A 26,783-nucleotide genomic window follows, 5' to 3' on the forward strand; every position below is an offset into this window, starting at 1 on the left:
TCTGGCAAAAGCACGGGAACAGCATTCGTCCTTTGAGCAGACTTATCGAATTTCTCCTGGATGTTTTTCTCTGTTATAACAGTGTGGAAGATCTTATTGGCAAACGACCCCTGAAGAAGACTTTTTCAAGTCAAAACATGGTCCCATGTCAGGTCTTTTCTGTTTTCCAGTAAACTACTGTTATGATTCTTCTGAGACAGGCAGGGGAATGACTGGGACTCGCTTCTGACTGGCCTGTCAGGGATTGAGCTGACATCTGAAGCAGCAGATGTCAGAAGTCAGCTCTATTTAAACTTGCCTCTCCTTACAGCCTATTCTCTAGCGTTAGTTCCTGTCTGCTGAGCCTAGTTCCCTCACTCAGTCTGTGCCTGGGGCACAGTGTGTATTCTTTGGAGTTTGCTTGCTCTTCTCGTTGCTGGTGGTTTCTGTGTGTGCTGGTTGTTAACAGCGTGTGCTTGATTGCTTCACTGCACTGCATCTGGGTCTGTCCTCTGCCTGGCGCTGGAGTTATTTTGTCCGTGGTAAGCTCGTTCCTCCTTTGTTTGTTTAGTTCCCCTTTCCTCAGTATTTACCCTTTATGTGCAGAGCTTGGTATTTGCCTTCTGTAAGACCTGTCTCTGTTAGGCAGCCTTTCTGTCCATTGTAAGCTCGTTCCCGTTTGTTTGTTTAAGTTTTCCTTTACTCAGTGTTAACCCTTTATGTGTAAATATAGCTGATCACCGCATATGAAAAAGCTTTCTTTCATGGCTAAACGTGAAAGTTTTAACAAAAATTCAGTAGGGACCATATGTGGTCTATCCCTAATTTCCAAAGTCTCTTGAATAACTATTAGTGCCTGGAAGATAGGGATAGACCACATATAGTCCCTACTGAATTTTTGTTAAAACTTTCACATTTAGCCATGAAAGAAAACTTTTTCATATGCAGTGATCAGCTATATTTACAAACAAAGGGTGTAGCAATGGGTGTGACATTCGCACCCTCAATAGCGAATCTATACATGTCTAAATTCAAAAGAGAATGGATAGATTCCTTGTCATCAAGCAGATGAAGCCCATTACGTATGGGTTATGTCCATCAACCAGCAGGGGAGATAGAGAGCACTCAAACTTTCACAGTGCCCTCTTGGCCAGCTAGCTCCACTGCCTCTCCAGTATTCTCTATCTCCCCTAGCAGGGTGGCTGCAGCTTGTTCGAGCTCCAGAAAAATCTGCCGGAAGGTGGTTCCTGGCTTGCCAGTTGTTAACCGGGGTGTTGGAGGCTATAGCAGCCTCACTTTAAAGGCACATAGGTTAGCCCTTTCCCTGCCTTACCCATACCTCTGTGGATGTGGACATATTGCCTTGCTTTCCCTGTCCTTACCCACCAACAGTGGATGCAGGCATATAGGTTCGCCCTTTCCCTGCCTTTCCCACTCATCTGAGCCTCCGGAGTCTTCAATACCTCTGCTTTCCTCACAGCTTAAAAAAAAAAAAAAAAAAAGTCGCGTCGCGTTTTTAAACGCAGAGAACGCTGGAACAGAGGTTTTTGACCTGATTTTCAGCAGGATCGTAGTTGTACACTAGATCCTTTGAGGTAAGAGTGTTTTCCAACTCCTCCGGGGTGGGCCCGCGATTGGGGCGATTTTGGCGCGAAACCGCCATCTTGGATTTTACCGCTATTTTTCGGCGATGGCTGCGGACAATGTAAAGCGCTGTTCCACTTGTGGCAAGCGCAAATCAGCAGCAGGGCTCTGTAAATCGTGCTGTACTGGCGTAGGAGCCGGCCCGAGCATGGCGAGCGATGTTTCTTCCCGCTCTGAGCTGGCAGCGGGCGCCATTTTGCTTACACCACATGGCGCGGCCTCCGTGGACACGGAGAGACCTGAGCCGGGTGGGGCATCTCGAGATGAGGTTATTTCAGGAGTAGCTAGCACCGGACAGGATTTGGGTGCCCAGGGTGAGATTTTCTCCCCGGATTTTGTGCTTTTGCTACATAAAGCATACATGATGAAAAGAGCCCTTCCTCAAGGGTCGCCTGAGGCTCCTCTGATTGCCCCCCCCCCCCCCCCCCCCCGATGGATTCTGGCCTGGGACTGCCCAGTGAGGCTTTTTTCCCGGATGCTTGGCCTAAAGATAAGCGCAGAAGGGTTAATTCCCCTTCAGATTGTGGTGCACCTTTCCCCCACCCCCCCACCCCCACCCCCCGTGGTCGGGGTGTGAGGATTCGGAGAACTCTGACAGACGTTCTTGGTCTGAGGAACCAGAGTCAGGTGCGGATTTACCACAGGATCTGGATGATCCCTCCGCGGTGAGGATTTTCCACCGTGATGAGCTGCCAGCGCTTATTTCAGATACCCTGCAGGCCCTCTCGATTGAAGATCCTGACAGTGGCATGGCCTCCTCAGGTAATCCCAGGATGGCTAGTACCAAGAAAGCTGCTCGGGCCTTCCCTTTGCATGACTCCATCCTAGAGCTTGTTTCGGCTCAGTGGGCTGACCCCGAGGGACCTTTGAGAGTTTCCAGGGCTATGGGGCAGTTATACCCTCTGCGTGAGGGACATATGGCTCGTTTTCAAATGCCTACAGTGGATGCCCTAGTCACTGCGGTGACAAAGAGAACTACCCTCCCTGTTGAAGGAGGTGTTGCCCTGAAGGATGCTCAAGACCGTAGGCTGGAAACAGCATTGAAACGGTCCTTTGAAATTGCAGGTCTCACTGTTCGTGCGTCTGCATGCAGCTGTTATGCTGTTAGAGCCTGGCTAGCTTGGCTGCAACAGGCAGTGGCTCAGCCCGGAGATGGAGCGGAGCCCTTCTTGGATGTGGCTCCGCGGATGGAGGTGGCCTTGTCCTTTCTGGCTGATGCCCTTTATGACCTTGTCAGAGCTTCGGCTAAACAAATGGCAGTAGCAGTGGCGGCTCGCCGTCGTCTGTGGCTACGACACTGGGCAGCGGACATGGCCTCTAAGCAAAAGTTGGTGAAGTTGCCTTTTCAAGGACTTCTCCTATTTGGTGAGGAGTTGGAGAAAATTGTGAAAGGCCTGGGTGATCCAAAACCCCAGCGCTTGCCCGAAGATAGGCAGAGGCCTTCCTCTAAGGGCCAGGCGGTCCACTCCTCGTACAGACCTCGCTTCCGTGAAGCTAGAAGGTACCGCCCGGGGCGTTCTGCTGGGTTCACTTCACGTGCCCATGGTCAGCAGAGGAACTCCTTTCGCTCGGACAAGCGTTCCGCAGCCGGTGGCTCAAGACCAGGAGTTCAGGGGCGACCCTCTCAATGATGGTGCGCCGGCCCTCTCCTCGATGCCTGTCATCGGAGGACGGCTTTCCCTCTTTGTCGAGGAGTGGGCCAAGATTTCCTCAGATCAGTGGGTTCTGGACCTGATCAGAGATGGATACAGAATAGAATTCAACGCCCCAGTAAGAGACGTGTTTGTGGAGTCCCGATGCGGTTCTGCCGTCAAACGGGCGGCGGTGGAGGAGACTTTACAAGGTCTGATTCAGTTAGGGGCAGTGACCCCGGTGCCTCCCGCTGAGCAAGGCTGCGGCCGATACTCCATCTACTTTGTGGTGCCGCGAAAAGGTGGGACCTTTCGCCCTATTCTGGACTTAAAGGAAGTGAACAAGTCCCTGAGAGTGCGGCATTTCTACATGGAATCCCTGCGCTCCGTCATTGCGGCGGTACAGCCAGGAGAGTTTCTCACGTCTCTGGACCTGAAAGAAGCTTACTTGCACATACCGATTTGGCCCCCGCACCAGAAGTTTCTGAGGTTTGCGGTGTTGGGACAACATTTCCAGTTCAGGGCCTTGCCTTTTGGCCTCGCCACAGCTCCCCGAACCTTTTCGAAGGTAATGGTGGTAGTAGCTGCTTTTCTCAGGCGAGAAGGTATCAGGGTTCACCCGTACCTAGACGACTGGCTCATCAGAGCAGACTCTGCAACAGAGAGCTTACAAGCTACAGCCAGAGTGGTCTCAGTACTGCAATCTCTAGGCTGGGTCGTCAATATGGCCAAAAGTCACCTGTCCCCTTCACAATCTCAGTCTCGGGCTATGTGTTCCTACCCGAGCTAAGGCGGTGCAAGCTTCAGAATCAGGTCCGTCTGCTCCTGAGGATGCCCCGCCCGTGAGCTTGGGACATTGTCCAGCTGCTGGGATCGATGACAGCCACGATGGAAGTGGTACCCTGGGCGAGAGCGCACCTGAGGACCTCTACAGTATTCCCTACTCCGGAGATGGTCTCCTTTTTCTCAGGACAAGTGCCAATACCAAAGTCCCGTGCTTCTTCAGCAGACGGAGAGATCCTCGCTCGGCGGGGTTGGATGCCTTGGCTCAACCCTGGCCTCCGGGTCTACTTTATGTGTTTCCCCCATGGCCCTTGATAGGGCGCCTGCTCTTGCGGATTCGGCTGCACCCAGGAGAAGTGGTCCTCATCGCCCCGGATTGGCCAAGGAGACCTTGGTATGCAGACCTCCGACAGATGCTCCTGGAGGCTCCTCTGCCGTTACCTCTGGTACCGAACCTGTTGACTCAGGGACCGGTAGCCATGGAGGACGCCAACCGCTTTGGTCTTACGGCATGGCTATTGAGAGGGCGCAATTGAGGGATAAAGGTTATTTCAATAAAGTTATTTCCACTCTCCTGCAAGCCCGCAAGCGGTCCACTTCCGTGGCTTATGCCAGGATTTGGTGCCTGTTTGAGTCTTGGTGTGCTTCCAGAGCCATTGCTCCAATGCGGGCTCCTGTCTCGCCGATTCTGGACTTTTTGCAGGAAGGTGTACAAAAAGGCTTGGCCTATAATTCCCTGCGGGTGCAGGTGGCAGCGTTGGCCTCCCTTCGTGGTAAGGTGGAAGGCGTGTCTTTGGCTGCTCACCCAGATGTGGCACAGTTTCTTAGAGGGGTGCTTCGGCTCCGACCTCCAGTGCGAGCACCCTGTCCAGCTTGGAACCTGGGGCTAGTTTTGAAAACCCTGCAGGCATCTCCTTTTGAGCCGCTTCAGCAAGCATCGGAGAAAGATTTGACACTGAAGGCCGTTTTTCTGGTGGCCATTACCTCGGCGAGACGGGTGTCAGAGCTCCAGGTGCTGTCCTGTAGAGACCCATTTCTGCAATTTTCAGAGTCCGGAGTCACGGTTCGGACCGTGCCTTCCTTTATGCCTAAGGTGGTGTCAGCCTTTCACCTAAACCAGCCTATTTTCTTGCCCTCTTTTTCAGAGGAAGAGTTTCCAGAATCTTTTGGGCAGCTGCACCTTTTGGATGTGCACAGGACTCTGCTGCAGTATCTGCGAGTTACTAACTCTTTCAGGACTTCTGATCATCTATTTGTTTTGCTATCCGGTTCTCGCAGAGGGTCTCCAGCGTCTAAAGCCACTATTGCCCGCTGGCTCAAAGAAACTATCTTTTCAGCTTATCTGCTGGCCGGCAGGGTTCCGCCTGTAGCCTTTAAGGCACATTCTACTAGAGCGATTTCTTCCTCTTGGGCTGAAACTGGAGCACTCTCTCTTCAAGAGATATGCAGTGCAGCAACATGGGCTTCTAAGCTCTCCTTTGCCCGACATTACAGGCTGGATGTGGCTGCCAGGAGGGATGCGCGTTTTGGTGCACAAGTGCTAGCGCGTGGTGTGGCTTGTTCCCACCCTATCTAGGGATTGCTTTGTTACATCCCATACGTAATGGCTTAGTCCTTAGTGGTGCTCATGATCTAGTGCAGGGGGTAACGATACGAGGGCCGCTTGATAACAGTGATCATAATATGATCGGTTTTGATATTGGCATTGAAGGAAGTGAAACTAGGAAATCAAGTACGCTAGCGTTTAACTTTAGAAAAGGTGATTACGACAAAATGAGAAAAATGGTGAAAAAAAGACTGAAAGGAGCAGCTCGCAGAGTAAAAACTTGCATCAGGCGTGGATGCTGTTTAAAAACACCATCCTGGAGGTTCAGGACAAATATATTCCACGTATTAGAAAAAAGGGAAAAAAGACTAAACGTCAGCCGGCGTGGCTAAACAGTAAGATAAAGGAAATCATTAGAGCCAAAAAACAATCCTTCAGAAAGTGGAGAAGAGAACCAACTGAAAGTAACAGGATAGATCATAAGGAATGCCAAGCCAAATGCAAAGCGGAGATAAGGAGGGCAAAAAAGGACTTTGAGAAGAAATTAGCGTTGGAAGCAAAAATACATAGTAAAAATTTTTTTAGATACATTAAAAGCAGGAAACCGGCCAAAGAGTCGGTTGGGCCGCTGGACGAAAATGGTGTTAAAGGGGCGATCAAGGAGGACAAAGCTGTAGCGGAGAAATTAAATGAATTCTTTGCTTCGGTCTTCACCGAGGAGGATTTGGGGGGGACACCGGTGCCGGAAAGAATATTTGAAGCGGGGGAGTCGGAGAAACTAAACAAATTCTCTGTAACCTTGGAGGATGTAATGGGTCAGTTCAGCAAGCTGAAGAGTAGTAAATCACCGGGACCTGATGGTATTCATCCCAGAGTATTAATAGAACTAAAAAATGAACTTGCGGAGCTACTGTTAGAAATATGCAATCTGTCCCTAAAATCGAGTGTAATACCGGAAGACTGGAGGGTAGCCAATGTTACTCCGATTTTTAAGAAGGGTTCCAGAGGAGATCCGGGAAATTATAGACCGGTGAGTCTGACGTCGGTGCCGGGCAAGATGGTGGAGGCTATTATTAAGAATAAAATTGCAGAGCATATACAAAAACATGGACTGATGAGACAAAGTCAGCACGGATTTAGTGAAGGGAAGTCTTGCCTCACCAATCTAATGCATTTTTTGAGGGGGTAAGCAAACGTGGACAATGGGGAGCCGGTTGATATTGTATATCTGGATTTTCAGAAGGCGTTTGACAAAGTGCCGCACGAAAGACTCCTGAAGAAATTGCAGAGTCATGGAATCGGAGGTAGGGTATTATTATGGATTAAGAACTGGTTGAAAGATAGGAAGCAGAGAGTAGGATTGCGTGGCCAGTATTCTCAGTGGAGGAGGGTAGTAGTGGGGTCCCGCAGGGGTCTGTGCTGGGTCCGTTGCTTTTTAATGTATTTATAAATGACCTAGAGATGGGAATAACTAGTGAGGTAATTAAATTCGCCGATGACACAAAATTATTCAGGGTCGTCAAGTCGCAGGAGGAATGTGAACGATTACAGGAGGACCTTGCGAGACTGGGAGAATGGGCGTGCAAGTGGCAGATGAAGTTCAATGTTGACAAGTGCAAAGTGATGCATGTGGGTAAGAGGAACCCGAATTATAGCTACGTCTTGCAAGGTTCCGCGTTAGGAGTTACGGATCAAGAAAGGGATCTGGGTGTCGTCGTCGATGATACGCTGAAACCTTCTGCTCAGTGTGCTGCTGCGGCTAGGAAAGCGAATAGAATGTTGGGTGTTATTAGGAAGGGTATGGAGTCCAGGTGTGCGGATGTTATAATGCCGTTGTATCGCTCCATGGTGCGACCGCACCTGGAGTATTGTGTTCAGTACTGGTCTCCGTATCTCAAAAAGATATAGTAGAATTGGAAAAGGTACAGCGAAGGGCGACGAAAATGATAGTGGGGATGGGACGACTTTCCTATGAAGAGAGGCTGAGAAGGCTAGGGCTTTTCAGCTTGGAGAAGAGACGGCTGAGGGGAGATATGATAGAAGTGTATAAAATAATGAGTGGAATGGATCGGGTGGATGTGAAGCGACTGTTCACGCTATCCAAAAATACTAGGACTAGAGGGCATGAGTTGAAGCTACAGTGTGGTAAATTTAAAACGAATCAGAGAAAATTTTTCTTCACCCAACGTGTAATTAGACTCTGGAATTCGTTGCCGGAGAACATGGTACGGGCGGTTAGCTTGACGGAGTTTAAAAAGGGGTTACATAGATTCCTAAAGGACAAGTCCATAGACCGCTATTAAATGGACTTGGAAAAATTCCGCATTTTTAGGTATAACTTGTCTGGAATGTTTTTACGTTTGGGGAGCGTGCCAGGTGCCCTTGACCTGGATTGGCCACTGTCGGTGACAGGATGCTGGGCTAGATGGACCTTTGGTCTTTCCCAGTATGGCACTACTTATGTACTTATGCTTGATGACAAGGAAGGGAAAATTAGGTTTTTACCTTGGTAATTTTCTTTCCTTTAGTCATAGCAGATGAAGCCATGAGCCCTCCCTGTATGATTGTCTGTATGCTGTGAATCTGTTTTTCAGGTTCTGTTCTAATTTCCTGAAGTTCCTTCCTTGGGAGAAAGTTGGAAAACAATCTTCAGGATTCATGTTCAGTTTAAATTTAGGAGGATGTGTTCATTCCCTCCAGCACGTTTTTTTGGAGGATGTGTTGATTCTGTCCAGGAGGCGTGTGTGTTCCCCTCCAGTTCTATAAATAGGAGGATGAGTTTATTCCCTCCAGTGTGTTGGGAGGATGTGTGATTCCCTCCAGGAGGCGCGGGTGTTCCCCTCCACTTATACAATAAGGAGGATGAGTTTATTCCCTCCAGGAGGATGTGCATTCCCTCCTTTATGAGTTCATGCCCTTGTGATGGGCCATCGTTCGCTGTGAGGAAAGCTCTTGTGATTCCCATTGCGGTTTGCCATACTGCTTTGGAAGCTTCAAATACTGAAGAGGCAGTGGAGCTAGCTGGCCAAGAGGGCACTGTGAAAGTTTGAGTGCTCTCTATCTCCCCTGCTGGTTGATGGACATAACCCATACGTAATGGCTTCATCTGCTATGACTAAAGGAAAGAAAATTACCAAGGTAAGAACCTAATTTTCCCTTGTTCACCGTTTTCTGCACAATTGGTAACATGGCTGCTCTATATAGATGATATATTTGTGTTCTGGAAAGGTACTAGTGAAGAGTTAATAATGTTTTTCAGCTGGCTAAGTACATGTGATCAAAGCATATCTTTCACAATGCTAATATCAAAAGATGTGATTCATTTTCTAGATTTAGAGTTTACACAAAGTGTTCAGGTCTTTACCTCACGTGTTTTTCATAAAGATACAGATAGAAACACGTTTCTTTCATATGAAAGTAGTCACCCTAATTGCTTAAAAGATAGTCTTCTGCTATCTCAGTTCTTAAGAATAAGAAGAAATTGTTCTGATATCATGGATGTCAAACAACAAGGAAAACAATTGAGTGTTAAATTACAACAATTACAACAAAGGGGTTACCCCAAAAGAGTCTTAAAAAATTCATTTAAACATGCGCAAGATTTTATAGCAGAGATGTTCTGCTACAACAAAATGAAAGAGAGACAAATAATGCTTCTGTACAAACATATGTCTAATACTTCAAAATTTTTACGAAACAACTAGGCTATTGTTAGATTGCATCCAGCATTTAAAGATGTTGACTTACGGATAGCCTATGCTACAGTATGTAATTTAAAAGAATTATTATGTCCAGCGGATGGATATAAGGCCTACAAATAAGAATAATCAGATAGCAGGTCATTACAAATGTTTAAAATGCTGTATCTGTAATGTTACCTTACAGGTAAAAGAGTTTAAAAACCCTGCTGATGGAAAAATGTATCAGTTAAGACACTTTATGATTTGTAGAAGTGATTTTGTAGTGTGTGTGATTATTTGTCCGTTTATGAAGCTCTATGTGGGCATGACTATTCGTTGTTTGAAAACAAGATTATTAGAACATAAATCGAATATCAAATTAAAGAGATTTGCCGCGCCCCTTGTGGATCATTGCATGGAGTTCCAGCACCAATTTAGTGATCTCAAATGTTTTGCTATTGACCGAGGACCAGCATGGAGATGTGGTGGAGACAGAGTGTTAAGATTGCGGAGATGTGAAGCAAGATGGATTTTTACCCTAAACATGATACAACCAGCTGGTTTGAATCATGATTTGGAATGGACTACACTATTATAACTGTATTTATATTAAAGTGTGTAAAGATTTCTTGATATTTTCACAAGATCAGATATTTAGTTCCGCTTAAAAGCGGATATGACATATGTGAGATGGATCTTTAAAACGCTCAGAGTTGGCGTCTGACGTATACAGCGCCATTTTGGAGACATGAAGTGGTCTCCGATCTATGCACGTTTTCCAAGTAAGTGTGTTTTTTCTAAAAGAATTTATAAATTTGAAGGTACAGAAATGGTTAATGGAGTATCTCTTTGAATTTTAGATCTGAAGCCTGTATTGTATTTGACCTTGATGAAGCTGTTTAAAGTGGTGTCGGCTGAGTTTGAGCATGGATTATAATTATGACATGTTCAACACTACTATGGATTAAACAGGCGCTTTTAAGATTCATCCTAATTTTTGAATGCGATATGTGAGCTCCATTGGATTTAGAGCAATTTTGAATAGTACTCTTGTTAAACTTTGAGAAGAATAAATATCTTTTTGGAGTACCTTTGCACGTCTGGGATTTTGTGGAGGAACTTTCTTTTCTGCAATGCTTTTGTTGTGTTCCTATCCATTTCCTCAATTCTTTTGGTAACGTAGTCTGTATCTGCCAGCTTTTGTCTGTAACCCTTCCCTTGTGTCATTAGCTAGTGCTGTGTGCGTTGCATGAGCTCCAGTCCCTTCGGGGACCCCCTCGTTGTTCCTTTCCCTTCCCTAGTGTATGACTTGGTTCCAGTTCGGCCGTGAGGCCCATACGCTTGGACTCTGTACGAGTGGGTTCCGGATCGGCCTTGCGGCCCCGCCTGAGTGGTCTATCTCCCTTTTCTGGTGGTGCTTGTTGATTGTCCTGAGTGTGCGGGGCTTTGTGGCCCGTGATATTGCTTAGCGCTTTGGTCTACCCTAGGCCTTGGCCAGGGTCCTTCCTAAGCCTCAGCCTAGGCATAAGGGCTCACGACCAGATTAACAACTACATCCTAGTGAATCCTTGTATTTGTGATCAAGTGTTGGAAGACTCATCCATTGACCTTACTACTCTACTGTCCTCTGCTGCCTCTAAACATTTCTGTTCCTCAGTTTTCACAATGACAGCATCACTGACTGCTAGCAGAAATACTGCGTGGTACCCACAGACAGTTTTTATCTGGCCCAGTTATTTGATATGAAAAAAGTTTCAGTAGGTACTCCTAAATAAAAGTAAGCAGAGCTAAGTTGGTAGTCATGTTTGCAGTCTAAATGATTCATTATTATACAGCGACAATTTATTTCCGACTAAAAAAATGTAGCTAATTAACTTGTTTCCTTGGGTTCCAGGTGCAGACAGTCCAAGCTGTAGTAATGGGGTTGTTTCTACAAAAAGCAAACAGAGTCACAGTAAATACTCAGCACTTAGCTCTTCCTCTTCCACTTCTTCCTCCTCCTCCCCTTCGTCAGTGAATTACTCAGAGTCCAATTCAACAGACTCTACAAAATCACAACAACATAGTAGCACAAGTAACCAGGAGACCAGGTATGTCCTATGTCACGCTTCGGGTACCTGTTTTGTGGTTTGGTTTGTCTGTGTCATGTGGGCTGCTTGTTCCCAGCCTGCCTTTGAATTGTAATTCACAGTTAAGCAATCCAAAAAGTTAAATATTTATTAAATATTTATGTTTAGGAATGGCTTATTGTCTTCTGTGCTTGTACCTGGGTTTTTAAAGATTTTTCACAATCTCTGTGTGAACTTTATTGGGCTGTTGCTAAATTACAGACTCAGTCAGTAGAGTTCTTATAAATGTGTTAACTGACAAGTTGTTAACCATCAAGTCACATGAAAAAATGCATCATAAACTGTGTTAGAAGATTACAATAAGAGTAGTGTACACTGAGACTGTGCTACCCTGAATTGTCTGTAATGAATATTTTCTTCTCCTGTTTTTCAGTAACAGCCCTAGATCTTCATTGATAGCACAGTAATCTCTCTCAGTCTTAGTACAGGATCATTTAATAGATGAGCTACCCCACTGCATTATTGGTTAATATCCCAGAGTTTTCTTATTTTGTTTTATTTTTAGAGACCACTGCGGTTTACAATACAATGTTGTTAACATTTGAATAGATAACTTTACATTGAGTTCTGAACTTAAAGATAATGTCATTGCCCCCCCCCCCCAGTACCCTCATTTGTAGTTTTATTCTTCCATGTGTCCTCTACAGACCAGAAGGAAGCGTTGTGCTTTTGATTAAGTAACACTTCTCCATGAAGAATAATAGGGTGGGGTGGGGTATCCTAGAATTAAGTGATTCTGTTGATCAGTCATCAGTGCCTCAGTATTATTGGCACTGCTGCTCCAGAAAAGGCAAAACTTTCCAATTCCCTAACTTATGGGGAGAAATCTGTTCCAGTTACGACTTTTTAAAGACCTTTTAAAGTAAAGCATGCATCATAGGCATGGGAATTTCCAGTGAGAACTGATGTGAAAAAGAAAGGAGGAGGAGAGTTGATAGTGAAGGGAAAAAAATGTAAACCCTAATCTTTGTTAGTATCTCTGACAAAAGCCTCATCTATTTTAGCTACAAGAGTAACTTCAGTGTCCAATATATCTAAAAAAAAGATGGGCCATGTCACTGTTTCCTCCTCCTCTCCAGAGACAAGTAGGACATTATGTTCTCACAGTTGGGTGATGTCATTCAATAGAGCCTGGCATGGATGCCATCTAGTGTTCTTTTTCCAGACGTTTTTGATAAGCCCGATTGCACATGAATGAGTACCTTCCCATCAGCCTCGCTTGCGTGGGACCAGTAGCAGTTCTTTTTTCTGCAGTACTGAGAGGATGTGTTCTGCAGTTCTGTCCTTAGCGCAGTTTTTTGAGTGCAGCCTTCCCTGCCTTGCTAGCATTAGCTCTGAGTAGTGTGGGACCATTTCTCTTGGTTTTTTTCTTCTTCCATAAATTGTTTTAGTTGTTTTCTTAAATTTTAGGTTTTTTCTTTCTTTTTCCTCAGCTTGTGGCCCACTTAGCTCTGAGCACCTTGCCAGGATCTTTCTAAAAAAAAACAAACAATGATTTTGCTTTTGCTATTTTTCACTCGATGTCACAAAAAACTCCCAGTGGTTTCGGAAAGTGTTTCAGATGCGACAAGGTCGTGTCACTGACTGGCCCGCACAACTGGTGCTTGCCGTTTCTGGGACCTGACCACTGTACCTCTAACTCTAAGCTCTGTTCTCAAATACAGAATAAAACCCAGAAGAGAGACCCTGCATGAAAGACTTTTTCCCGCATCAAAGTCTTGTCCATCTGCATTAGAGGCATTGGGTCCCAATGGCTCCCTGAGCAGTGTCAGACACTGGGCATGCTCCAGAACCAAGGGGGTCTCTGCCTGCCTTGATGTCAGTTATCTGTAGCGTCCCACCGGGCCGAGCTTTGATGCCTGGCATCGAGCAGAGGTGAAGAAACCTCAACACCAGAGAACCTCCATCGCTGGTTTCCGAGCAGCATCAGCACTATGATGACCACTCCCCCTACGAAGTGTCTGCACCACTGCAACAGTCTCCTTGGAGCCAGGACCAGTCTTCTGATTCAGTCCTCACATCTTCTCATTCAGTCCTCATATCTTCTCAGACTGTCACCACACTGGTGCCAGCCCAGCCTTTACCAATGCCTGACTCCGAGGAGTGGCTCTAGGCCTTACTGCAGAAGGAGCTGGAGTGCATCTTATCGCGGCATGGTGCTGATGCTGCTCATGGTGCTGCCCCAGCCGATCTGGAGGCCCATGCCCAGCCCGTCAGCTGGTTATTGATGCCAGTGCCCTATTGGGTGTTGGAGCCAGCACCAACCAAGCCAGTTCTGTCAGACCTTGGGAAAGAAAGCCCCCCCCCCCCCCCCCCCCAGCATTTAGGAGAGGAGCCACCCCTCAGCACTCTCGCCCAAGTCTGGCCATGAGTCCAGTGTTCTGAGGCGGGCGCAGACACAGCAAACGTATTTATTTAATTAGGATTTATTTTCCGCCTTTTTTAAGGGATTCACTCAAGGAGGTGTACAGCAAGAATAAGTCTGACATGAGCAATAGAGAATTACAGTATGCTACAATACAAAGTCAACACGATACTTAATAAAACATAGGGTGTAAGCAACAATGGAACATATAGATAGATAAAAGAGTAACAGGAGTAGGAAAATAAGGGGATTAATTTAAAGTTGCAAATGAGGTCAGAATACCTTTTTTCCTACAAAAAAAGCACTGATTAAACATAATGCACAGTATGTTAAGTAAGACCAAAAAGATAGAACTAAAGAGCGAGTGGACTGTCTTCAGTTTTATCTTTTTGGTCTTGCTTAACATTCTGTGCATTATGTTTAATTTTATTTCACCATCAGTTTTTCACTTAACTTTACACTGTCTGATTTCATTTTATCACACTTACATTTCATCAGATGTCTAACACATTTTGCAGACCATTCTGTATCTTACCACACTGATTGCAGTGTGAGTAATCCCAGCAGCATTCAGTTCTCTATCCAGAAGAGGTGCTGTAAGAGGACAGGACAGAACTTCACTGGTAAGTTATTTGCTGGAAAATTGCTTTTAAACTTGGGGAAAAGTAGACTTGAAGTTAAATAGGTAATCTCAGTGTCTTTATTTTTACATTACTCTTCTTATTTAGCAAAGGCAGTTTAAATACATAAGTACATAAGTATTGCCATACTAGGACAGACCAAAGATCCATCAAGCCCAGCATCATGTTTCCAACAGTGGCTAATTCAGGTCACAAATACCTGGCAAGATCCCAAAAAAGTACAAAACATTTTATGCTGCTTATTCCAGAAATAAGTAGTGGAGTTTCCCCAAGTCCATTTTAATAATGGTCTATGGACTTTTCCTTTAGGAAGCCGTCCAAACCTTTTTTAAACCCCGCTACGTTACCCGCCTTTACCACATTCTCTGGCAATGAATTCCAGAGTTTAATTACACGAATGCCCCCTAGTCCTAGTATTTTTGGAAACAGTAAACAGACGCTTCACGTCTACCCTTTCCACTCCATTCATTATTATATAGACCTCTGATATCTCCCCTCAGCCATCTTTTCTCCAAGCTGAAGAGCCCTTGCCGCTTTAACCTTTCCTCATAGGGAAGTGGTCCCATTCCCTTTATCATTTTTGTCACCCTTCTCTGCACCTTTTCTAATTCCACTATATCTTTTTTGAGATGCGTTGACCAGAATTGAACACAATATTCGAGGTGTGGTCACACCATGGAGTGATACAAAGGCATTATAACGTCCTCATTTTTGTTTTCCATTGCTTTCCTAATAATACCTAACATTCTATTTGCTTCCTTAGCCACCGCAGCACACTCAGCAGAAGGTTTCAATGTATCATCAACAACGACACCTAGATCCCTTTCTTGGTTGGTGACTCCTAATGTGGAAACTTGCATTCAATAGCTGTACTTCAGATTCCTCTTTCCCACATGCATCACTTCCCAATTGTTCACATTAAATGTCATCTGCCATTTAGATGACCAGTCTCGTAATTTATCACAATCCTCTCGCGATTTAACAACTTTGAATAACTTCGTGTCATCAGCAAACTTAATTATCTAATTAGTTACTCCCATCTCTAGATCATTTATAAATATGTTAAAAAGCAGCGGTCCCAGCACAGACCCCTGGGGAACCCCACTAACTACCTTTCTCCATTGAGAATACTGACCAATTAACCCTACTCTCTGTTTTCTATCTTTTAACCAGTTTTTAATCCACAATAGGATACTGCCTCCTATCCCATTACTCTCCAATTTCCTCTGGAGCCTTTCATAAGTTACTTTGTCAAGCACCTTTTGAAAATCCAGATACACAATATCGACTGGCTCACCTTTGTCCACGTGTTTGTTCACCCCTTCAAAGAAATGTAATAGATTGGTGAGGCAAGATTTCCCTTCACTGAATCCATGTTGGCTTTGTCTCATTAATCCATGCTTTTGAATATGGTCTGCAATTTTGTTCTTTATAATGGTCTCTACCACTTTGCCCGGCACCGACATCAGGCTCACCGGTCTTTAATTTCCCAGATCCCCTCTAGAACCTTTTAAAAATATTGGCGTTACATGGGCTACCCTCCAATCTTTATGTACCAGACTTGATTTTAAAAATAAATAACCTTTTTATATCAGTAGTTCCGCCAGTTCATTTTTCAGTTCTGTCAGTACTCTGGGATGAATACCATCCGGTCCAGGAGATTTGCTACTCTTCAATTTTTCAAATTGCCCCATTACATCCTCTAGGTTTATAGAGAATTCATTAAGTTTCTCCGACTCGCCAGCTTTGAATACCATTTCTGGCACCGGTATCTTTCCCAAATCTTCCTCGGTGAAGACTGAAGCAAAGAATTCATTTAATTTCTCCGCTATGGCTTTGTCTTCCCTGATCACCCCTTTTACCCCTCGATCATCTAGCAGTCCAACCGATTCTTTTGCCGGCTTCTTGCTTTTAATATACCTGAAAAAAATGTGCTATGTGTGTTTGCCTCCAAAGCAATCTTTTTTTTTTCTTTGTTAGTTTAGTAGTTTAGTATTTAAAGTCTCTATTACAGTCTATTAGGCTAGCAGTTAAGAGACTGTTTATAAAATTTACCATAGCATCAGTGTAGAGCAGAGCTGATAGTCACAGGAAACCTCAGTTTAGAGTTTAATTCCCTCCCATGCCCCTACTGTGGATGACTATTCCCTGCAGAGAACACTAAAATGTATTTTGTTCTGTCGTCCCCTAGGAAATTGGGCTGATTTGGAACATTTGTTCTATGAGTTTGTTACTAATGAATTATTAGATGTTAAATACTGATGTCAATTTACATCTAGAGCAGGAGGAGCTACGTGGGGCCTGAGCGGGCCTGGGCCCCCGTAGATTTCAGTCGGGACCCCCCTCCCGGCGAACCCGCCTCCGCCGCCACCTACCTTCGGTTTTGCTGGCGGGGGACCCCAATCCCCGCCAGCCGACGTCCTCTCCAACCGTTCTGCTGCAGTCAGACTCAGAAAAGTCTTCTTCCTTCAACAGTTGCATGCTGACGTCCTGCAGAACTGATCTCTGAGTCTGACATCCTGTACGTACAACGTGTAGGACGTCAGCATGCAACTGTTGAAGGAAGAAGACTTTTCTGAGTCTGACTGCAGCAGAACGGTCGGAGAGGACGTCAGCTGGCGGGGATTGGGGTCCCCCGCCAGCAAAACCGAAGGTAGGTGGCGGCGGAGGCGGGTTCGCCGGGAGGGGGGTCCCGACTGAAATCTACGGGGGCCCAGGCCCGCTCAGGCCCCACGTAGCTGCGCCACTGTAAGAGAGACGGAAAGAGACTTATCTTATTATCGAACTCTTATTTCTCTTGTGCTCAGTGATTGAAAAACACAAGGATGTTTGAATGGATTAACTGGATCTGTTTAGGAAATAAGGAGTTTTAATTTTTGATAACATTTTTTGATAAAACAAAAGAAAAAGAAAAATTCCTATATCTGACATGAATGTTTTTTGAGCTAATGATTGACTGCAGCTGAGCAGAGAACGCCTAAGTATGCAGTTCCTATGAATGCCATTTTGGTTTCATCAACAACTGAGGCTCTTTTCCCTTCCATTAATGGATAAAAACAGTAAAAGATGAAGAAAAATTAAGAACTGTTGACAGAGATTCCCTGAACAGTCTAGTGCAGTGGTCGGCAAACTCATTAGTCAACAGAGCCAAATATCAACAGTACAACGATTTAAATTTCTTTTGAGAGCCAAATTTTTTAAACTTAAACTATATAGGTAGGTGCATTGTTATTAACTTAATTAGGGTACTCCTAAGCTGGCCTTTGCTAAAAACGTCCTCAATCTGATTGAGGTACGTTCACTGAGGTCGACCCCTTCCAACTCTCCCATCCACACTCGTCTTGAGTTAGTCTTCACTGGACCAAACTTGTTGTTATTGTGCCATCTGGATAGGCAGTGTCTTAAAAGGTAGTGGAGGATAATGGATATATTTTTTGTACATTTTTTTTGTCACACATTATCTCAAGCAAACTCAGGTTCAATGTGGCTTAGTTACATTTGAAAATACAGTAAGACAGAATAATAGAATTCAGTTATATCATGGGAGCAAGTACATGGATATGTTAAACATTTTATATCCAGCTGTGCATTTAAAAGTCTGCCCTTTAATGTGCACATTAAAGGGCACATTAAAGGTTAGAGTCTCTATGGAACCAATACTTCTCTGACAGATGCTGAGCTTCAGAGGGCCTTTTACCCGAAGGAGCTGAGAGAGGGTCAGATTTGTGCATAAGAAAAGCTTGGTACATCTGTACAACAAATTCTGGGGGAAAGCCAAAGCCAGAAGACCCCGCAAGCAAGAGAGAGGAACTATCTGCCAGTCGTTCTGCAGCAACCGGTAAAGAAACAGATTACTGAGCAGAAACAGCAGGGGAACCCAAAATGGCTGCAGTTCCCGCCAACGTCGGAACCGCAGACTTTTCCTTCCCTGCCGTCGCCTCCTTCCCTGGAGGAACCAGCACGCCTCAGTTTTTCCGACATGCTGATGGCTCGTCTTTTTTTTTTTACCAGCGCGCTGAAAAGGAGGACAGCCGAAAGCCTTGAAGGCTGAAAACCAAGGAAGATAAATGGACAAAGCTGCCTATGTGAAATAGCAGTGCTCTGGGATTCCCAGGCTGTGACAAGTGACTGAGGGAGGGCAGACGGGGGTCCAGGCGGCGACTCGGGGTCCGGGGAGGAGGGGGAGGGCGGCGGGGGGGTTCTTTCTATTTTACCTTACCCCACATGCTGCTATGTGGTGCTTGGCTGCTGGCTGTGTGGCTGGCTGCTGCTCGTCTCTCTCCGGCCGGGGCAGGGCGCGCGGCCGCTGCTGCGCTGAAGGCATTTAAGATAAGCCTGCAGCCCGCCTCCGCGGGGCTTCTATTGGTCCAAATTGCCAGCAAATTGGACCAATAGAAGCCCCGCGGAGGCAGGCTGAAGAGGGAGGAGGGGAAGCTGGGTTTCGAGTCGGAGTCAGACGGGACCATAAAAAAATATGCGACGCAGCCGGCAACGCGGAAACGCCCAATTGTGGAAGAGCCGCATGTGGCTCGCGAGCCGCGGTTTGCCGACCACTGGTCTAGTGTGTTGGGATTGATCACCATCTATTGATTTTGAGTGGAAACTTGTCTGTAGTGATCATATTTGTAGGGGCAGAGCCATAGATAGTGACACCGCCCCTAAGGTGTTACCCATAATGATTACCAGTACCTTTTTTCCTACAAAAAAAGCACTGCATAAAATTTAACCAGCCTTATCTTTTGAGAAGTTAGTGGGCTACTCTGGTTGCACAAGTCTTTCTGACTCTGGTATTTTAAGTGATAGAATATGGGCCTCTTTCAATCAGACAAACTTGAAAGAGTCTAAAAAATTAATGTTGAGATATTCATCCTAGATAGTTGTGCAACTTACCTTTTTAAGTTGCCATCCCTAGTGTTTTTAAATTGGTTTACATTTGGTTAAATATGTACTTGGAACAGAGGCATTGCCCTAATTGTTTAGGCCACATTGTTCTTATGCCAATCCTAAAGAACCAATCTGGTCCATTTTCACAGGTTAGCAACTATAGGCCGGTAGCATCCATGGCGTTGTTCGTTAAGATATTAGAAGCCATAGTTACAAAACAACTTGTGGAGTATATTGATCAATATAATATTCTGTTTGTTTCCCAATCAGGCTTCAGAAAGAACTTCAGCACTGAAAAAGCTTTTAGTGCCATAACAGCACAAAGAAAATACTGGATTAGTAAGGGTCTTCAGGTGCTACTGATCCAATTTGATCAGTCGGCAGCATTTGATGTGATAGATCATGAGTTGGTCTTATTGTTATTGGATGAAATCGGGGCAGTAAGTCCGGTCTTGGACCAGTGGCTTAGCCACAGGTGGGCCGGGGCCCACCCATTTAGGGCTCAGCCTCAGGCCCACCCAAAAGCAGCACACGTTTAGCGGTAGCTGGTGGGGGTCCCAAGCTTGGCCAGCTACTCTCCACAATACCGGCACCTGAGCATGCTCATTTTTCAGCGCATGCCTGCTGCAGACTGCCAAGGTGGAAAGAAACGTTTTCCCATCAGTTGAGATATTATTTTGGTGGTAGTTGGGGGGGGAGGGGGAGAACAACATGGTGCCCACCCACTTCTTGCCTAGGCCCACCCAAAATCTGTTGTCTGGCTATGCCCCTGTCTTGGACTGATTTAGGGAATTTCTAACTTTAAGATATTATGAGGTAAAAATGAAGAATGACTTTTCCCCATCTTGGGATTCAGTATGTGGCGTCCCTCAGGGATCTCCCCACCTATTGTCTTTAATGTAGTAATGTCACCTTTAGGAAAAATCTTACATAGTCATGTGGTGAAAAATTAATCTGTGCAGATGACATCACCTTACTAATTCCCCTAGATGTAGATGAGAAACGTGTGGCACAACTATCTAAAAAATATTTTTTACTCTGAGAAGGCTAAGAAGGATTAGACATTGCTAAACGCGCTGTGATTGGCTGAGAGACTTCCAGGTCTATCAGCTGAGTGAAGCACGGCCAAAAAGGACGTTTTTATTATTCCGGGGTTGAATGATGTCCAAAAAAGAGCTTGCAGCATCGGAGCCTGTTTGATGTTTTTTAATAAAGCTTCACTTCAAAAACAAAAAGTACATTTTGGGTGCCCCCCCCCCCCCCCCCCCGCAATAATAAAAACGTCCTAAGTTCTGTTTATTCTTTTAACACACAGCTGTATACAGTTGCCCCTCCTCCAGAGGCACACAGTCTGAGTCACCAGATGCTATGTAACCAAATTGATTGAATTAAGTTTCTGGCACTGAAGATTCAAAACACAATTCTAATGAATGCACCTTTAAGACAGACACTAGATTCACCAGAATCACCAGATTCTATGTAACCAAATTGATTGGATTAACGGCCAGATGCACTAAACTTAACGAGCCATTAACGAGCAAGTAGTAAACCCAGGCATGCACTAAGGACTTTTTTCCGAAGACGGTAGCAGCTAACGAAAACGGAATGCAGATGAGCAAATTGTGTAGAAACCCTATTGTAATGAGATGCACTAACCTTTTCCGATTGTCTTAACGCTGGAAAATCTAACGAGAGGTCTGTACCTCTCATTGAGGCTGCGCGGGATTGAAAAACTGCTACAAAAGTTTTTTAAAAATCGGGGAAAAAAGTCAAGTGCTCGTCAGTGCAACAATAAAAACGTCTATTTTGGCCGTCATTCCCCCCCTGCAATAATAAAAACGTCTTTTTTGGCAGTGCTTCACTCAGCTGAGAGACCTGGAAGTCCCTGAGCCAATCACAATGCATTTAGCCGAGCTAAACACGCTGCGATTGGCTCAGGGACTTCCAGGTCTCTCAGCTGAGTGAAGCACTGCCAAAAAAGACGTTTTTATTATTAAGGGGGTCAAAATGGATGTTTTGTTAGATGGGTGCCCATTTTGGCCGCCTTCCCCCCTTGCAATAATAAAAACGTCTTTTTTGGCAGTGCTTCACTCAGCTGAGAGACCTGGAAGTCCCTGAGCCAATCACAACGCGTTTAGCCGAGCTAAACGCGCTGTGGTTGGCTCAGAGACTTTGAGGTTTCTCAGCTGAGTGAAGCACTGCCAAAAAAGACGTTTTTATTATTGCAAGGGGGGAAGGCGGCCAAAATGGGCACCCATCTAACAAAACATCCATTTTGACCCCCTTAATAATAAAAACGTCTTTTTTGGCAGTGCTTCACTCAGCTGAGAGACTTCAAAGTCTCTGAGCCAACCACAGCGCGTTTAGCTCGGCTAAACGTGTTGTGATTGGCTCAGGGACTTCCAGGTCTCTCAGCTGAGTGAAGCACTGCCAAAAAAGACGTTTTTATTATTGCAAGGGGGGAAGGCGGCCAAAATGGGCCCAAATCTAAAAAAACGTCCATTTTAGCCTCCTTAATAATAAAAACGACTTTTTGGGCAGTGCTTCACTCAGCTGAGAGACCTGGAAGTCTCTGAGCCAATCACAGCGTGTTTAGCTTGGCTAAACGCATTGTGATTGGCTCAGGGACTTCCAGGTCTCTCAGCTGAGTGAAGTACTGCCCAAAAAGAAGTTTTTATTATTGCCGGGGAGGGGGGGGGGGATAATGACGGCCGAAATAAATGGTTTTTTTGATTGGGGGGCGGCGGGGAGGCCAGGGCTGTGGAAAGCTGTCAATTCAATGCAGAGGGGAGGGGGAAGCGGCGGCAATCTCGGGGAGGGGTGGTGGCGATCTCAGATGTCCTTGGCATGCGCAGAACAGCCAGCATAACGCTTGGCTGCTCTGCTCATGCTCGACCGGCCGATTGTTTTAACGACGGAATAGAGAATGCAAGTGAGCTACAATGAGCAGCTCATTTGCATTCCTATTCCTTGATGCATGCCCGTTCCTTAACGATTCGCTAAGGGAATCGGTACAGGAAAGGGCTTTAACGAGTCTTTAGTGCATCTTGCCCTAAGTCACTTGGCACAGATGTAAAACACAGTTCCAATGAAAGCACCTTTAAGACAATTCCAGCATAAAAATATGAAATCACAAGCACTCAAGTTCAAAATGCATTTCAATAAAAGCACTTTTAAGACAATACCAGCATAAAAATACACAGTCACAATGCAAGAACAATTTTAAGTTAGAAGCAATAGGATAAAGACAGATTAAAAAAGTTTAGAGGTCAGACCCTCTGCAAGTGAAGACGGGTTTTCTTTTTCTTTAAATAGGTTAAATAGAAGCAGGTAGATGTTAAGAGCAAGACACAGGTAACATCAGTATACAAATCAAACTAAGTCTGAAAATGCTGAGCACTCAGGTAAACTGAGTTCTGTTTTTTCTTTTAACACACAGCTGTATACAATTGCCCCTGCTCAAGAGGCCACAGTGTATGAGTCACCAGATGCTATGTAATCAAATTGATTGAATTAAGTCTCTGGCATTGAAGATTCAAAACACAATTCTAAAGAATGCACCTTTAAGACAGACACCAGATTCTATGTAACCAAATTGATTGGATTAAGTCACGTGGCACAGGTTCAAAACACATTTCCAATGAAAGCACCTTTAAGACAATTCCAGCACAAAAATATGAAATCACAAGCACACAAGTTTAAAACACAGTTCAATAAAAGCACCTTTAAGACAATAACAGCATAAAAATATGCAAGAACAATTTTAAGTTAGAAGCAATAGGATGAAGACAGATTAGAAACGTTTAGAGGTCAGACCCTCTGCAAGTGAAAAGACAGGTCTTTTTTGTAATAGGCTAGAATAGAAGCAGGTAGATATTAAGAGCAGGATACAGGTAACATCAGTTTACAAATCAAACCAAGTCCTGTTGCCGTTACTGCTGACATGTTTAAATTTGAACTGAGCCAGTGGTGATCGGATAACATGACTTGCAGCCACTTCAATAGCGAGACTGCCACTGGGATCACACTAATACTTGTCATCCAGGTATGTGCTCTACCTTGGCTTGCCCATTCCCGCTGTAAACCCTCCCTGAGCTCCAGTGATCCTGCTGCCGTTACTGCTGACATCTGTTTAAATTTGAACTAAGCCAGCGATGATTGGATTAACATCACTGGCAGCCACTTAATTAGTGAGACTGCTGCTGGGTCGTCGCACTGAAGAGGCATGCCGAAGGGGTACACCTCTTTGTATGCCCATCGGGCATGGTCTCAGGCAAGTGTGTATGAAGGTAGTCACTGCCTTTAGATTGATGACTTACATTTCTTGTCTTTAAAGCATTAAGTGTTAACCTTTGCTTGTAAGGTTATAATTATTGGTATGTTATAATTGTCTTCTAAAAAGACAGTTTAATAGCCAAAGAGCCAAGGAATTAGAAGTAGTATAGAGAAACAGTTAGCTAGATTAGACATTAGAAACACTATGTAAGATTAACAATATCTACCATAGGAGCCAACTTTTCAAAATTATCAGGGGTGCTAAGCCCAGTGGAAATAACCCCTCCCTGGACACATACAAGGAATTTTCTCAATATTGGGGGTGCTCAAGCACCCACAGCACCCCCAGAGTCAGCTCCTATGATACCTACGGCTTAAGAAAAGGTTGAAATTATACTTAATTTCAACCTTTTCTTAAGCTGTAGGTATCATAGTCAGCTCCTATGATACCTACGGCTTAAGAAAAGGTTGAAATTATACTTAATTTCAACCTTTTCTTAAGCTGTAGGTATCATAGGAGCTGACTCTGGGGGTGCTGTGGGTGCTTGAGCACCCCCAATATTGAGAAAATTCCTTGTATGTGTCCAGGGAGGGGTTATTTCCACTGGGCTTAGCACCCCCGATAATTTTGAAAAGTTGGCTCCTATGGTAGGTATTGTTAATCTTACATAGTGTTTCTAATGTCTAACCTAGCTAACTGTTTCTCTATACTACTTCTAATTCCTTGGCTCTTTGGCTATTAAACTGTCGTTTTAGAAGACAATTATAACATACCAATAATTATAACCTTACAAGTAAAGGTTAACACTTAATGCTTTAAAGACAAGAAATGTAAGTCATCAATCTAAAGGCAGTGACTACCTTCATACACACTTTACTTATCCCACTCATGCATGACACAGACTTAAAGATCCACATCCTAAATGTGATCTAATTAAAATACAATGTTTCAGTCTGCAACAAGCCCACTCATTCATTCTAGTGCCTATAGGTTATGTAAATTCTAGATCCATTGTGAATAAATCTGAGCTCATAAAGATGGATCAATGATGAACAATTTGGTCTAGTCATGATTACTGAAACTTGGTTACGTTTAAATAACCATCCTATCATTAAAGACATTTGTCCACCGGCTTATAAGATCCTCAATCTCTGTAGACCCAATAAGAAAGATGCTGGCTTATCAATAATATACAAATTATTCTTCATCGTAGTTTCTCTCTAGTAACACTTCCTCAAACATTGAAATACTTGCTTGCAATGTTACTGACACTACTTTATCAGAACAACTTTGTATTTGCCTATTTTGTCATTCACCTGGAAATTGGCATCTGATGGTCTCTTGGATTTTACTTCAAGTATTTATTTATTTATTTATTGCATTTGTATCCCACATTTTCACACCTATTTGCAGGTTCAGTGTGGCTTACATAGTACCGTAGAGGCATTCGCCAGTTCGGTAAAGAAACAAATACAGGTGATATTATGGTTGGGTAAGGAACATATGTTTCAGTTACAATCGGAATAAGGAGAGGAAAGATTATTTATTGTCCAGTACAAGCTTTGGTTATGTTGTGTTGCAGAGTGCAGGCATTGAAAGTTGGGTCAGCGAGGTATGCCTTTTTGAACAGGTAGGTTTTCAATTTTTTCCTTAATTTTAGGTGGTCATGGGTTGTCTTCACATCTTTTGGCAGTCCGTTCCATAATTGTGTACTTGTATAGGAGAAGCTGGATGCATAGGTTGTTTTGTATTTAATTTTTTTACAATTTGGATAGTGGAGGTTTAGGAATGTTCGAGATGATCTGACTATGTTTTTGAGTGGTAGGTGTATAAGTTCTGTCATGTATCCTGGGACTTGACCATAGATAATTTTGTGGACCAGGGTGCAGATTTTGAAAGTAATACATTCTTTGATTGGTAGCCAATTCAGTTTTTCACAGAGGGACTTGGTACTGTCGAATCTCGTTTTTCCAAATATTAGTCTGGCTACTGTATTCTGAGTGGTCTGGAGTTTCTTTGTGAGTTGTTCTTTGCATCCAGTGTGAATTCCTTTGCAATAGTCTGCATGACTTAGCACCATGGATTGTATAAGTTTTCAGAATATTTCCCTTGGGAAGAAAGGTTTTATGCGTTTGAGTTTCCACATCGAGTAGAACATTTTTTTTGTTGTAGTGTTCACTTGGCTCTCGAGAGTCAGGTTGCGGTCGATTGTCAAGTCGAGTATTTTCAGGCTGTCTGATATAGGGAGGGTATGTTCTGGGGTGATTAAGGTTGTTGGTTTGTATGTATTGTGTTGAGATGAGAGGATGAGGCAATGTGTTTTTTCAGTGTTCAGTTTCAATTTAAAGGAGTTTGCCCATTAATCCATGGTATTCAAGCCAAGCTAATTTCGTTCTTGATTTCTGTTAGATCATGTCTGAAGGGAATGTAAATTGTGACATCATCTGCGTAAGTGAACGGGTTGAGGCCTAGCTTTGATAATGCCTTGGCTAGTGGGATCATCATTATATTGAAAAGTATCGGTGATAGTGGTGATCCTTGAGGTACTCCACAGTCAGCTTTCCAAGTGGTGATATGTTTGATTTTGATTTTACTTGGTATGTTCTGGTGGTTAGGAAACCTTTGATCCAGTTGAGTGTGTTTCCTCCGTCTCCAAAGTAATCTAGGAGTCTCAGTAATATTTTGTGGTTTACCATGTCGAATGCGCTTGACATGTCAAATTGTAGGAGAAGTATACTTTTTCCAGTGGCTATTTCCTGCTTGAATTTGGCCATGAGAGTGACTAGCATGGATTCGGTGTTATGGAGGGGGTGGAAACCTGATTGTGATTCGTGGAGGATTGAGAACTTGTCCAAGTAATCGGTAATCTGTTTGGTCACCATGCTGTCCGTCAATTTAATTACTAGTGGTATAGATGCAACTGGGCGGTAGTTGGTGATTTCGGTTGCTTTTTTCTTGGTATCTTTTGGGATTGGAGTGAGTAAGATGTTGCTGTGTGTCCTGTTGCGGTTATTGGTGAGCCCTTAGGTTCCCTGAGGCCCGGTAAGACCTCAGAGGACCGCCGCGCACCCCGAATCTTCACCCGCGGCGACCGCCATTCACCGAGGGTTGAGCCCCCAGCTGCAGGCGGCCAGCAGGACTGCTGGAACCGCGGGGTGACGGCCGGCCTGGCTGGTAGTCAGCAACACAGTCTCTGAAGGTGGCTAGCAAGGACGGCTAGCTGAA

At 44.5% G+C, this 26,783-nt stretch overlaps 1 protein-coding gene across 4 annotated transcripts in view; it reads left to right on the plus strand.

Moving 5' to 3' along the window:
- The window catches only part of RANBP10 (RAN binding protein 10), a 683,001-nt gene that overhangs the window by 481,771 nt on the left and 174,447 nt on the right, over nucleotides 1-26,783 (plus strand). For all 4 annotated transcript variants that reach the window (XM_030203667.1, XM_030203668.1, XM_030203669.1 and 1 more), the window contains one exon: nucleotides 11,158-11,353. In XM_030203667.1, coding sequence (XP_030059527.1) covers nucleotides 11,158-11,353 — 196 coding nt within the window. The remainder of the gene's footprint in view (nucleotides 1-11,157; nucleotides 11,354-26,783) is intronic.

Source organism: Microcaecilia unicolor, chromosome 5 (assembly GCF_901765095.1).
Source record: "Microcaecilia unicolor chromosome 5, aMicUni1.1, whole genome shotgun sequence".
NCBI lineage: Eukaryota > Metazoa > Chordata > Amphibia > Gymnophiona > Siphonopidae > Microcaecilia > Microcaecilia unicolor.